General features: G+C 38.8%; 1 protein-coding gene and 1 long non-coding RNA gene across 2 annotated transcripts; one reads left to right on the top strand and one right to left on the bottom strand.

The window, feature by feature from the left end:
* Positions 1-210: 210 nt before the first annotated feature.
* On the bottom strand, positions 211-4,738 carry LOC139934977 (uncharacterized). The gene is made up of 3 exons (XR_011785746.1): positions 4,347-4,738; positions 2,346-2,399; positions 211-1,181 (listed from the first exon to the last, which is right to left on the bottom strand). It is a non-coding gene; the product is annotated as an uncharacterized lncRNA (long non-coding RNA).
* A 69-nt stretch (positions 4,739-4,807) lies between these two features.
* Positions 4,808-12,770, top strand: LOC139934748 (large ribosomal subunit protein mL38-like). Its single transcript, XM_071929140.1, has 8 exons — positions 4,808-4,946; positions 5,952-6,089; positions 6,865-7,073; positions 7,608-7,680; positions 8,145-8,190; positions 9,037-9,195; positions 10,032-10,168; positions 10,736-12,770. Exons 1-8 carry the CDS (start codon positions 4,808-4,810, stop codon positions 10,906-10,908), a joined length of 1,074 nt encoding a protein of 357 aa, XP_071785241.1. The 3' UTR covers positions 10,909-12,770.
* The last annotated feature ends 2,551 nt before the right edge of the window (positions 12,771-15,321 follow it).

The raw sequence follows: 15,321 nt of genomic DNA on the forward strand, positions 1-15,321 counted from the left end.
TAGACATAAAAACCAATCACAGATGTGTGTGAAACGGTACTTTGGATAGTCTGGAATAACCCCTGTTGGCCTTGGTGCCCCTTCAGTTTCCCATAGACTTGGGAAAATGGCCTAGCCCTCTCTCTCTCATAGATGAAAGACCAGGCCTGCATTATCCCTTATTTTATCCATTCATCGGGGGTGGGTGAAGTGAGAATGACAGTACTGATCTTCAAGAGACTGAGTTACATTTCACACACAATTATGCAAACATGAAGAGATATTATTATATAAGCCAATCTACCCATATGGGTCATTGCATTAAAATATCTGAATGTTGATTTTGCAAAATGTACTGTTTTGAAATTTCTTATTCGGTTCACTTTGAAATGGACTTTGATGCGTACATCAAATACCTGAACCCTTATGCACCATTTACTTCTAGTGAAAATTTAATCATAATGGAACAATTTTTATGGAAAATGGTGAGCCCCACAAAATAGCGCCATCAAGAGTCCTTTACCACTTTTTTTTATACAACTATTTTTCTGTCTTTGCATGAAAGAGTAAAATCCAGACCATATGAAATTAAATGTGAATGCAAAGCAACTTTGACATCAAGACCAGGCATGTGAGTAACTATCCAAGCACAAAAAGAGAAAGAGATGCAGGCAGGCATGGTTCATCACCATCATTCAAAACCACAGTTTATCACCATCATTCAAAACCACAGTTTATCACCATCATTCAAAACCACAGTTGATGCAGCAAAACCTCTCAGCTGTGCCTCGAAATTAACATATTTTAAGATTGATTTGGCACATTACAGATACTTATTTATTTGTATTATTAAAGTTCTGATATTAAAATTGCTTTGCATTCACTTGTGCTGTCTTTAAGATGGGCTTTTGGTCCCATGGAATTATCTAGGTCTACTCTTTGTACAATGTACATTATTTATAATTTATGCATTCTTCTCTGTCAGTCGCTTTTCCATCATCCTGGACCCTGGATGCACACTCTGTATCATATCATAACGATCCGTTCCAATCACACACTCAGCTCTACAGGTAACGTCTTGTCTTGCTTCATCTCTCCTGTCCGGTGGGTCATCATGATTCGCTCTTAGAGCCACCATTTTTCTTCTCGAGCTTCTTTGCCGAGTCCTTCAGAGTGTCCAATAGTTTGTTCATGTCTGGTACCTGATGGTATCAAGAAAAACAAATGTTCTTTTTATAATACAAATTAAGTTCAGACATGTCTCCAGGCAGGCACTACTCTATGCCTTAAGACAACACTCCAAAGAGGCAGCTTAAGATGTAGAGGTCAGAGGTTGTCAGAAGTCCTGAGTGACAAACGATTAAGTTGTTCAAGCAGAAAATTGCTTAACAATTTCCTGCAAAGCCAAAAAACAGGATACCAGTCAAAGATTGTACATGTGATTTGACTTTTGCTGACCAGTAATCTTGATCTGGTAAGCATTAAGTATTGTTGTGTGAGCTATTTGTGCTTTTAAAAGCAGCTCTATGAAGTTGGCACCAGGTCCAATGCCAAAGATATAATTATAATAACAATTTGGGGGGCTTATCATCCTTACTCGCAGCTGAGAAGGACGCGGCTACAACGTGTTCGAGAAGCACGCATGCAAGGGCGCATTTAGCTGCCAGCCACATCATTCCATTATGACCACAGACCACAGCCAAGCTCGAAAGTGTTTGATTTTTCCCGAGGGAGGAAACTCGGATAGTTTGGAAAACCCTTGTGGCACAGCAAAGAACCAATGCTCAACTCACATATGGCCCTGGCCGGGAATCCAACCGGTGTCACATTGGTGAGAGGCGAGCGCTTTACGCACAAGTCAACCATGCCACCGGGCCACATCACTAAACACACATCACAAGACTGAGAAAGTTGAGAATATCGGCTATCTCAGGGTTCTCCACAGGGTTAAATTTTGTCCAGGCGCATTTGGTATTTTGAGAATTTTGTTAGGGCGCAGCACCTGGACAAAACCGCATGTGGAGAACCCTGCTATCCAAGCATCTGCCATGGCACCCCAACAACTCTTGGTTACGGGATAATAGGGCCTCAAAATAACCCACAACAGCAACTGCTGTGGTGCTCTGTGCTTTCCCTGCAAGGTTCCAATGCTGTGTGTCTAAAAAGCCTTTCAAGCCAGTTTCATGCAGCATAATTTCTCAATTTCAGAAGATTCAAACCTACATGTTCCCCATAGGAGTGCCCCTTAGCAGAGGAAAATTGCCGAACCCCTTCAAGAGCGAAGTTAAAGGCATTGTATGAGTGAGTGTGAGTGACAACATGTACATGTATAATAAGAACTGTGTTTTATTTATTCAAATACTTACATCATAGTTCTGTGAGAGGTAAATGCCTACTGCCGTCCCAGAGAGAAATCCAAACTGAAAAAGATTAAACAGAGACTGAATATCAAATTTAACCAGCATAAGGCAGGCAGTCTGTTGTTCCTGCTGACCCCTTTCTAGTGCAGCCTTCTTGGTTGTAGAAAGTCGCACTGCCACATCGGGGCGAACCCCTTCTTTTTGGGGCAAGTGTGTTCTTTGGTCTTTTACGTGCATACATGGTTTTTTTTGCAACAACACACGGGACCTACAGCTTTTTGCAAAAAAGTTGTAATATTGTTACAACCCTCTTGCCGACTACTTGCAAAAGGACACAAGTGTCACGACAGGGACTCGAACCCACACTCTGCTGATCACACAAAAAGCAGAGCTTGAGTTCGGTGCTCTTAACTGCACGTCCACAACACTTTCCTGGAGATGATGTCCCTTGGCCTGGCCCTCTGCCCCGGTCCTACTACTTGTCGTCAACTCGCCGACTTGCCGTCAACTCATTTTCGTGCCGTCAACTCATTAAATTCACATGAAAAATCTATAAAAGGGGCACGGAAGTGTTAAGTCTGGGCTAAATTACATATTTCTCATGGTTTTTGGTAAAAATTCATTCACAAAAACGACTTTGTGTTGATTAAAAAAAAGTACCAATCATTGACATCTTGGGCCAAGACTAATCAATGTGAAAAAGCAAGATGGCGGCCGACGGTTTTGCTGCTTCGAGATAATTTTTTCGTGAGAAAAAAACTCAATTTTTATTCCAAAATATGACCTTAAACTTGCGCGAATTCTCTTTGAGCTGATACTTTACAGTTCTATATGCTTCTTTGTATATTGGAGGAGTTGACGGCGAGTTGACGGCGCAAGTGAGTTGACGGCGAGTTGACGGCAAGTAGTAGCACCCCTCTGCCCTGGCCAAAATAACATCTGGACTGAAGGGGGAATAATCCCCTCTGTAGAACTGTGAGGTTTGTTCCGTTATCGTCGCGGAACATCTCCTTGGCAGACGATAGCGGAACAACAAACCTCATAGTCCTAGAAGTTAGATACTGAATCCTCCTCCTTTACTCCCTAATGCACTGTCCTACTCAAGTAGGAGTACAGAATGGAGGATTCAGTACACAGTTAACTGCAGTTCATCGTTGTGGCAGCAGATTCTGTTTGACTAACTACTCCTAAGTCATAGAACTTATGACATTCGCTCCACTATCGTCACCACGAGGAGACAATATTAAAACTAAAAGAACCATGGAGGAATAAGAACGAACCTCATAGTTCTAGGTGTCAAAGGTTAAATAAAATGTTTTATTTCTTTAATTAAGTTTAAAGCCATTGGACCCTTTCGGTACAGAAAAAAATAAAAAGTTCACAGATTTACAAATAATTTACAGGGTTTACAGAAGGTAATAATGAAAGACTTCTCTTGAAATATTAGTTCATGAAATGCTTTACTTTTTGAGAAAACGGTAAAACAATATAAATTCTCGTTAACGAGAATTATGGAGTTGTTATAAACACATGTCATGACACGGCGAAACGCGCGAAAACAGGAGTGGGTTTTCCCGTTATTTTCTCCCGACTCCGATGTCCGATTGAGCCTAAATTTCCACAGGATTGCTATTTTATATATAAGTTGTGATACACGAAGTGTGGGACTTGGACAATACTGTTTACCGAAAGTGTATAATGGCTTTAATAATGAATTGGTTGCATAAAATGGTAGGCCCTCAACATTTTTACCCATGCATGCAATGGTCATAAGGTTCATCGCGATTCAGAAAGGCAATGCATTGTGGAAAGGAATATGGGGCGGTTTCTATGCAGTTTCTGCGACTCGCTCACGCAATGCCTATACCTTTGTGTGGGTTCAACAGTGCCCTCTCTTGATATTTTGCTATTCCGAAATTCGCGATAAACCTTATGCTTTTATGGTGGTTTGCACAAACGAAACAGTCTGTATTTCTACAGAATCTATCTAAAGGGCAGGCAACTTACCACAAAGGAAAACATATTGTTTGCTGTTCAACTCTCCCTTGCTAATTAATGCTATACAAACAAGTGAGGAGTGTTACTGCTAGTGTTAGCTGCGTTGATTTGTTCTGCTGGTCTTTTGCAAAAAGAACAAAAACGTGAAAAGCCACCTGACTTTTTTATTATCAACTTCACTTGTTGACCTGCCTGCTGGGAAGGATAAAGCTACTGCAATCCAGGTGTCCCACGTATTTCACTTTGATGACCGACAAACACAATATATATGTAATTCTAAGATGTTGAACTATTTTTTACATCCGAACTTTTTCTTGACTTATTTGTTCATTTTTTTGTATCACTCAAAACTCAGCGGTCTCCCTTCCTCAGCGATGATCTTTCGTCGTTGTTTTAGCTTCGTCGCGTACGTCGTCTCTGTATGAAATTGAACAGCGCCACCAAGTGTCTCGCTTGAGCACATGTTCAAGATGGCTGCGCCCTTAGGACGTGCCTTTCGACAGATTTCGAGAAATAATAATCACAATTTTGCAATACTTGGTTGTATTAAGAGACAGCTGAATACAAAAAGTGATCTAAAGTGTAATGTAGGACGTCAATATGCTGGAGGTAATCGATTTCATGATCTCATATTGTCTAAATTCACAGATATAATTGAAATTGTACTCTCATATTTCGAACTGCGTGCATCGCATTCTATCTGAGAAGTGAATGTGGTTGGTTGCGCGCGCTGAAATCCACTCCGTATCCTTGGCCCCAGAACTATTGATATCAAAATCTTTCTTAATTTTTTTTAACGAAAAACGGGAAAAAAGCGGGAAAAAGTTTCAGTACGGCGCCACCACTTTTTCATTCGATAAGAAATAATATACTATAGTATCTAATTTACCTCAATGAGATATCCCTTTTTGTAGAAATTAGTGAAAAAGTAGTGGCGCCATACGGAAAGTTATCCGATCTATATTCTGGCCTGTCATTACTTGTGATTTTTTGTGTGTATATAATTAGAATTAGAATAAGATAGCCCTACGCCTGAATGAATTTTGAGTGTGAACTTTCTCAACAAGCTTGACAACTTCAACTTGTTCTTTTTCGAAGCACACACATGTGTTCTTATAATTAGACGGGTTCCTTCATAGTCAATTGCAGCAATTGATCATACCATATGATTTTTTGAGATGTGGTTAAACTTAAGGGAACCTGACCCCTCGAAAATTTTTGATAGGGAATGGTGCTGGGCCAAAGATACAGAGTGGATTGTACCAATTTATGGGGCAAAGTTAGACCCAGTAACTTGGGTGCTATACACCTTTTTTCAAAATTTTGTCATTATTGGTCATAACTAATAATGACAAAATAATGACAAAAAAAATGAGTACAGCGCCCTATTTACTGGGTTTTGCCTCTAAAGGCTATGTAGGTAGCCTGTTCTATTTTTGTTTTATCTTGTCATTCCACTTGGACCACTATCGCAGATGTCAAACTTTTTGAAAAGATTACAGCGAAAGCAATACTGTATTGTTCCTTTAAAAATAAGCTTTAACAGCCTAACAAGGTGGGCTAGGTCAGAGTACTAATACCATCCTTCTACCGTGCTGTATTGTTTCGTTTCAGCATCGACAGGCATTGATATCGGTCTTCCGATCAAACCAACATTTCAACCCGGGAAGAAACCGCCTAAGGAGAGGCTAATGACTCTCTCAAAAAACAAAAACGATCCTGACCTAGAGAGAGCAGCCAGACGAAGAACATGTGAGTTGAGGTCCACCTAGAGCAAGTTCGATGGCGCACACTTTAGTAGACTACTGACCAGCAACAAACGTGCGCAGTGACACACTCACTTGAAAGACTGGTTTAGAAGTCTAGTCAACCATGGGTAGTGTCACTGGGAATGGTTTTCCCTGTGCGTTTTACACATGCTTTGTAGTAGCATTGAACATGCTTTTGGGACCATGGAAGAAACCATGGTCTTGAGGATGGTACCAAATAGTCGACCACAGAAGTCATCCAATGGTCGACCAGCTTTGGTTCAAGTCAAAATAGTCAACCTTAAGTTAACCATGGTGCACACTCACTTGAAACTTGCTCCTAGTTGCTGTAATCATTAACCTTAAATCCTCCAGCCTTTCATAGACTGGAGGGTTATGACAAACCATTTATTTTCACAATTTTGTTTTAGTTTACCTGATCGCACCTCCATTTATTATTTTGCACAAAAGGTCTTTGATACTTGTCATAGAAACCCTATTTAAATGGATTGTATACATTTGGTTATATATTGGAATGGCCGCTGTTTGTTTCAATCTATATACGGTGTACATGAAGTTATATCAAAGCTAACCTGTGAAAATTTCATTTTAAAAACAGGTAGCGTTTTTTGAGATATATTGCTGAAAATTGTACACCTTTCCTTAAACACATATATTTTTTATATTTTTTTTGCTATACTCTTTTCTGAGACACTGTAAGATATTTTGTATAATTCTTCCCCTTTTCTTCTTTCAATCTTGCGCCCGGACTCTGACAGTACAAGTATCACTGGATGAGGTCAAAGCAGAATGGGAGCAGACTAGTGCGCCATATCACATCCGTCGCATCGCTCATCACTATGGCATCTTCAAGGACCTGTTTGATAGTGCGGATTTCCTACCTCAAGTAATGATGAAGATTGACTATCGTGTTGACGCTGAGCACACGATGCCTGTCTTTACCGGAAACGTTGTCACCCCAACAGAGGTGATTAATTGAAAGTTGAATTGTACACAAGTCATTACTTGATGTGTTTTTATATATATATAAGGGCCCCAAATGATCAGCTGTGCTGGATTGGTCATCCTCATTAAAGCCATTATACACTTTTGGTAAACAGTATTGTCCAAGTCCCACACATCGTGTATCACCACATATATATATATATATAATATGCAATCACAAGGTTGTAGGTTTGAATCCCCCCAAAGCTTTACCATTGATTTCACAATGACCAGGGGTGGATTTCACAAAGAGTTCGGACTAGTCTTATTCGAGTTAGGACCAGTTACTTGTCCTAACTTAGGACTATCCATGCAATTTGTATATCTCCTAGGACTAGTCCTAAGTTAGGCCTAGTCCTAACTCTTTGTGAAATCGACCCCAGGATAATTATTGTCGTCTAGTTACTGAATCACAATTTCCTGATTGGTATTTCTTTCAATGTACATCAACTGCATTCTGAATATCAGACTGTATTCATACCTAGCATTGTTTTGTCTGTTTCTTCCCCAAACCCAGGCTTCACAGCCACCAGACATCAACTACACGTCCACAAATGATAAGCTCTGGACTCTTCTACTAACAAATCCAGGTATGATTCGCTGCATGTGTGCAAAAACATTGTATACAAATTTTGCACAAAAAGTATTTTATACAAAAATACTGGGAGGATAAACACAGTTTGGAAAAATGACCTGTGTGGCACCAGATTGATGCCACTAGTTGAAGCTGACCTAAGCTTGCATCAATGCAGTACACAATCCACCCTCTATTTATTCAGTATCATCCACTGTGGCTGTGTGATAGATGCACTATGCCAGCCTGCAATATGATGCACTATGTGGTGAATGCATCTTTACAGTGCACAGTCAACCCTCCTACTGTCTGACCAGTCAATGTCGTCCACTGTAGTTTTGTATGATATACGCATTATGCAAGCATGCAATATGATATCATGTGGTGCTTGCATAGCACATTATGTACACACATTATTCACAACTAGTTTAAGTTCAAGAGAGTTTGTTATTGACGGAAACTTATTTTATTGTCCTACAGATGGTCATTTACAAGATAACTCCAAGGAGTATGTTCATTGGATGATGTAAGTCATGTAACCTTAGCAACCACAACGTTTATAGATCCTTCCTCATAATTGCAAATGTTCTTGGGAGTTATTGGGATCTTGCTGAAGGACACAAGTGTCAAGACCGGGGTTCGAACCCACACTCTGGTGATCAGAAACACTAGAGCTTCAGACCAGTGCCTTAAACCGCTCGGACTCGACACACCACTGCCAAATTCTAACAACAGGCCTTAAAGGGAAGGTACACTATTGGTAATTGTCAAAGACCAGTGTTCTCACTTGGTGTATCTCAACATATGCATAAAATAACGAATCTGTGAGTATTTCAGCTCAATTGGTCATCAGAGTTGGGAGAAAATGATGAAAGAAAAAACACCCCTTGTTTGACGAACTTGTGTGCTTTCAGATGGGAATAAGAGACTTCTAGCTAGAAGTCTTTTATTATTTTAGCGAGAATTTACCTCTATTTCAAAATCTATGCTACTTCAGAGGGAGCCGTTTCTCACAATGTTTTATACCGCAAAAAATAGTTAATGGCCTGACGTTTTGACCCTAGCAGAGTCTTTCTCGAAGGCTAAAAAAATGTTTTATACTATCACCAGCTCTCCACTGCTTGTTACCAAGTCAGTTTTTAAATTAATATTTGTTTTGAGTAATTACCAAACGTCTACCTTCCCTTTAAACTTCGCTCTTGAAGGGGCACAGCCTTTTTTGTTGTTTGTAAGGGGCACTATGAGGAAATTGTTAATTTGTATTGGAACTTTGCAAAGGGCACTACAGAAATGTGAATTGCTAGGGGTGCGACCTGTAACTGTCAAATTCTTTTACTTTGAACATCTTTCTTTACGTTTGTGGTAATTTCAGAGGAAACATCCCTGGTAATCAGCTGAGTCAAGGAGATGAGATCTTTGATTACCTGCCACCATTCCCAGCACGGGGTACCGGTTATCACCGCTTTGCCTTCGTACTATTCCAGCAGGACGGCAGGGTGGACTACAGTGCAGAGGGGGCTCCCCTCCCTTGGTATGTAACCTCTGGCAACAATCTTACCTTTAAAGCCATTGGATACTTTCTGTAAACAGTATTGTGCAAGGCCCACACTTCGTGTATCACAACTTATATATAAAATAACAAACCTGTGAAAATTTAGGCTCAATCGGTCATCGGAGTCGGGAGAAAATAACGGGAAAACCCTCTCTTGTTTCCGCACATTTCGCCGTGTCATGACATGTGTTTAAAATAAATCTGTAATTCTCAATATCGAGAATTGATATTGTTTTACTGTTTTCTCAAAAAGTAAAGCATTTCATGGAATAATATTTCAAGTGAATTCTTTCACCATTACCTTCTGTTAACCCTGTAAGTTATTTGTAAATCTGTGAACTTTTATTTTATTTTTGTCTGTACCGAAAGTGTCCAATGGCTTTAATTAAATGCTAAATATGCATCGGGTATTAAGAATATTTATTTTGGTTCACCAATGTGTGTTAGCACTTTATACTCAGTACTTTATCAAAATAATTAGTACTGGATTGATCAACTTTTTAATTTAGTTTGATCATAAAGTTCTTTTTTTTGCATAGAAACTAATCCTCCAGAGGAAAAACCTTTTAAAGATTCCTAAAGTTGACTCTGATTATTTAAATGAAATGTAGGGTTGAAGGGTAGTGTGGGGTTGTTCTTTTCTTTTTGTTATGGGAAGTTGCCAATCAACTGGCCATAAAGTAGGCCACTTGAGGTGAGGGCTACAAAAGGGTGGAAAGAAAGTGGGATTTAAAAATTGAAAGCCGATGTAAGTTTTTTTGCGAAGCATGAATGTTAATTGTTACTATTTTACTTGTCAAACTTTTTATATGCAGTCGGAACCTGAAAGAGAGGACCTTTGAGACGTTGGAATTCTACCGACAGTACCAAGATGTGATCACACCAGCCGGGCTGGCATTCTTCCAATGTCGCTGGGATCAATCCGTTACAGAAACCTTCCATCATACGTTAGGTAGATTTGGTTCATCTTAACTTTTTTCAGTTTGTCGTTTTACGGGTGTGATATTTTTCACTGGTCCATATCCTTTATCGTTTTTTATTATTTTCAATGGTCCATATCCTTTATGGGTCTTTATTTTTTTCACTGGTCCATATCCTTTCAACGGTCTGTTAGCTTTTTCACTGGTCCATATCCTTTACTATATTGGTCTGTTAATTTTTTTTATTGGTCTGTATCCTTTTTTGGTCTGTTAGTTTTTTCACTGGTTCATATCCTGTTTTGGTCTGTTAGTTTTTTCACTGGTCGTATCGTTTGTTAGTCTGTTAGTTTTTTCACTGGTCCATATCCTTTACTATATTGGTCTGTTAGTTTTTTTCACTGGTCCATATCCTTTATTGGTCTGTTAGTTTTTTCACTGGTCCATATCTTAAAAGGTTTCCTTTCATTTGTGTTTTACCAATACTCAGGATGTGTAGGCCTACACTCGTACTTTTCGACACTGATAACTTTTCGACACTAATAACTTTGTAACATCACATAATATTTGTGACATTTGTTTTCCTTTTGGCATTTTCTCAGAGATGCGGGAGCCGGTGTTCGACTACAACCACCCCAAGATTTACATCGCAGAGCAAAAGAAATTCCCACACAAGAAACCTCTGCAGTATCTGCTGAAGTACATGCCACAGGAACAGCGGGATAAGATCAAAGATTTCAATCCGTTTTTCCCTGATCGGAGGTTCGAGAAGTAAATACCAAAGTTTGGACTTTTATCAACTGTTGGAGCCATTTGCAAGTTGGAATCCTGACCTCGGTGGAACTTAAAGCCATTGGACCCTTTCGGTACAGAAAAAAAAAAAAAAGTTCACAGATTTACAAATAATTTACAGGGTTTACAGAAGGTAATGGCGAAAGACTTCTCTTGAAATATTAGTCCATGAAATGCTTTACTTTTTGAGAAAACGGTAAAACAATATAAATTCTCGTTAACGAGAATTATGGATTTGTTATAAACACATGTCATGACACGGCGAAACGCGCGAAAATAGGAGTGGGCTTTCCCGTTATTTTCTCCTGACTCCGATGTCCGATTGAGCCTAAATTTCCACAGGATTGTTATTTTATATATAAGTTGTGATACACGAAGTGTGGGACTTGGACAATAATGTTTACCGAAAGTGTCCAATAGCTTTAAGAGGCACGTTTGAACTAAGTGCTTCAACAGTGGCTTCTATCTTATCATATTTCTACAACACTGGCCCTACAGCCTTTAGCCATGGTAGTGGTTGCTTGATTCGGACTTGGCTTTAGTTAGGAAATGACCTCGGTGGAACTTAAAAGCCATGTTTGAACTTAGGGCTTCAACAAAAACTTGTATTTCTACAACACTGGCCCCGCAGCCATCAGCTATACATGTACCAATGCCAGTGGTTGCAGGATTCGGGCTTGACCATAGTTAGGAAATGATCATTGTGGAACCTAAAAGCAATGTTTGAACCAAGTGCTTCAACAGCGGCTTCTGTCTACAGCGGCTTCTGTATTATCATATTTCTACAACACTGGCCCTACAGCCTTTAGCCATGGTAGTGGTTGCTTGACTCAGACTTGGCTTTAGTTAGGAAATGATCATGGTGGAGCTATAACCATGTTTGAACTAAGTGCTTCAACAGCGGCTTCAATCTTATCATATTTCTACAACACTGGCTCTGCAGCCATTAGCCATAGCCATGATTGCTAGATTTGGACTTGAACATGGTAAGGATATGTCTAAGCATCTAAATGATAACGTCGTCTGCTCAGGTATAAAAGGTCATGAGTGGAAATTGTATGGATATCATACAATTGCCTTTTCATATTTTTTAGCTCCTGGTAAATGGGGTTTATATTCATTATATTCAATATTGCATTGTTGTTGACATATTGCTAAAAACTGATAAAATCACAAGGGGTAAGCCTTACAGTATTGTTGACATTTGGCTAAAATCTGATCAAATCACAAGGGGTAAGCTTTGCATTATTGTTGAAATTTTGCTAAAATCTGATAAAATAACAACAAATTTAAACAAGGGGTAAGCCTTGCATTTTTGTTGAAATTTTGCTGAATATTTATAAAATCACTAGCGATAAGCCTTACATTTTGTTGAAATTTTGATAAGTTCTGATAAAAACGCAAGGGGTACAACAAGCATTGCATTGCATGTTTTGTTGAAATTTGATAAAATTTACAAGGGGTAAATCCTTTCATTTTTGTTGAAATTTGGCTGAAATTTCTTGAAAATCACAAGTGATAAGCATTGCATTTTTGCTGAAAATTTGCAAACAATTAATAAAATCTCAAGGGGTAGGGGTAAACCTTGCAATTTTGTTTAAATTTTGCTAAAATCACAAGCAGTAAGCCTTGCAATTTTGCTGAAATTTAATAAAACCACAAGGGGTAAGCCTTGCAGTCTTTCCCTCCAAAATCACAAGGGGATAATCTTTGTGCTTGCGCACCCACCCACCTTATGTCAGGCCTATATAACCCTTTGCAATTAATGAGTTATTTTACAACTTGGACTAGAGTGTAACCATGGTAATAATGAAGAATGGAGGTGCAAACAAATCAAATAAAGATCACAAAACAGTTTGTCCATCTCTACCTCTCTGTCATTGCAAGATTTAATTGTTTATTTCTTAAAGTACTTTATACAGTTTTTAGTCATTATGTACAAATTGAACACAAGATGTAATTTAACGTCATGAGTTGTAATAATATGTGCTAATTGTTACGCCCCGTTAATGTGGTTTTTCAGGAATAGGGTACATAATTTGTTAATCGCGGAGTAAAGCTCAAATTGTTACTTAAAACATTAAGTACGCAGCAGAAGAAAACAAAATCCAGTTAAACAGACATGTCTTAACCTCATTGAGGTACAGGTTGTATTTGGGTTTGGAGTTGGTTAGCGAGATTAGGGTGGGTTGGTTTTTAGGGTTAAGGTGTTGGCGCTTGTGTTGGTTACTTGAGTTCGGGTTAAGGTTAACATGATTTAGACAGGGTCTGTTTTTTGTTTTGTTTTTCGGGCAGAAAATATTACTTGCTGCTAGCACGACTAGATTTATGAAATTTGATCCCGGCGCTGATTTTTATTTTAGATGAACATTTAAATTGTTCAATGCAAAATGTGATGCATGCAGTTGTATACAACCTCCCCTTTAACCACCTCTATTAAGAAAAGAAAACAATCATAATTTATTCCCCACAAATTGGATGAAGAAATCTTGACATAAATTGACTAATGACATTTGGTCAAATTAGTAAGGTTCCCGTAATGAAATCTATACTTACACAACATCCCCATTCGATGAATAGGATACAATACTAAAAATAGACTTTATAGCCAAATACCCAGGTACCACCTTTCAATAACAATGGCCTCAATGTCGCTACAAACAGGACCCCAATTTCATAAAGCCTGTCAGCACGAAGACTTGCCAGTTACAACAAAATCTTGCTCAGCACAAACAAATTACCAGACAACCATTACGTTAAAGGCAGTGGACACTATTGGTAATTACTCAACATAAATATTAGCACAAAACCTTTCTTGGTGACGAGTAATGGGGAGAGGTTGATGGTATAAAACGTTGTAAAAAACGGCTCCCTCTGAAGTGCCGGAGTTTTCGAGAAAGAAGTATTTTTCCATGACTTTGATTTTGAGACCTCAGGTTAAGAACTTAAGGTCTCGAAATCAACCATCTAAACGTACACAACTTCGCGTAACAAGGGTGTTTTGTTCTTTCAATTTTATCTTGTAAGTTTGATGACGGACTGAGCTCAAATTTTCACAGGTTTGTTATTTTATGCATATGATGAGATACACCAACTGTGAAGGCTCGTCTTTGACAATGACCAATAGTGTCCACTGCCTTTAACCTTTATAACAACTGCTACCCCGCTAATTTTTTCAATGAACCAAGAAATTTGCTGAGCATTAGTTTCTGCTAAACAGCTTCATGAAATTAGGCCGTGGTGTTAAAAAGTCTAGATGAATTTCTTTTCTCTATACATCAAATTTCTATTCAATTTACATACCCATTTTATACATAGTTTTAAAGTATTTACATGGTTCTTGAAGATTTGTTTCACAAAAATATCATATACACTGAAGTTTACAAAATTCGGATTCCTTACATACATAAATATGCATATATTTAATTTATAAATCTAACTACCAGTGATTCTAATTGCTCATCTTTGTGTTTATTTCCAACATGGACATGCAACTCTCTACGACAAAAACTCTGAGAAAAAGTAGTTTGATTTGTGACTCAAAAGATCACTTATCCATCAAGAGGGAAGACTTGAATCTAGTTAAAAAATACTGGCAGAATTGTTGTTTGATTTATCTACACTTGTATTCATACATTCTATTTTTTTCATAAAATACATTTTTTTCAGTTTTTGTTGCACATTCCCCCTACAAACATGACAAATTAGTGCACCAAGATGTAACCTTTTATCCACTCTTGAACCACACTATTAGCTGCATCAATGGGTGCGTTCGATTAGCTTCCCCGGGTTGACCCCGATCTTACGTCGGAATAGCTTTGACGTCATTCCAGGGGCTCACCCGGGTCAGCCCCCAGTGCCCTGCTTGTGGAACAGGTCACTTAGGGCTGGCCCGAGACATCATCACAAGAGGGTGGGTGATCATTTGATTAGCTCTTGTCAGGGGCTCACCTGAATGAGCACCGCGAGGTTGCACAGGGAAGCTAATCGAACGCACCAATGATGAATCCCTCGTTTTCTACCTCCTGGCTTGAAATAAGATACTGTGGACATCAATGGCAACAGACTAAGCAAAGAGGAGTACAGGTACTAGGAAGGTCATAAAAAGGTTTTTGTTAGAAGGAACAACTGTATTTCTACAAGTATCTAAGAAATAATTTTATTTGTAGGCCTTGTTGGCTGTTAATGAGTTGGACAGTGAAATCAGATACATTAATGAGGTTATGCAGTATAATTAAGTTAGTTTATATTGACTGACCCTAAATGCCGAGTCACACTGCAGCGATAACGAAAATGCGCAAAGAGAACGCATACTATTGGTTGAATGAGCGTGTGCGTATTCTGCATGGAGCAGTTCAACTAAGTGATCGTGACCGTTATGTTTGTTGCTGCAGTG

This window comes from Asterias amurensis, chromosome 3 (assembly GCF_032118995.1).
Source record: "Asterias amurensis chromosome 3, ASM3211899v1".
NCBI classification, from domain to species: domain Eukaryota; kingdom Metazoa; phylum Echinodermata; class Asteroidea; order Forcipulatida; family Asteriidae; genus Asterias; species Asterias amurensis.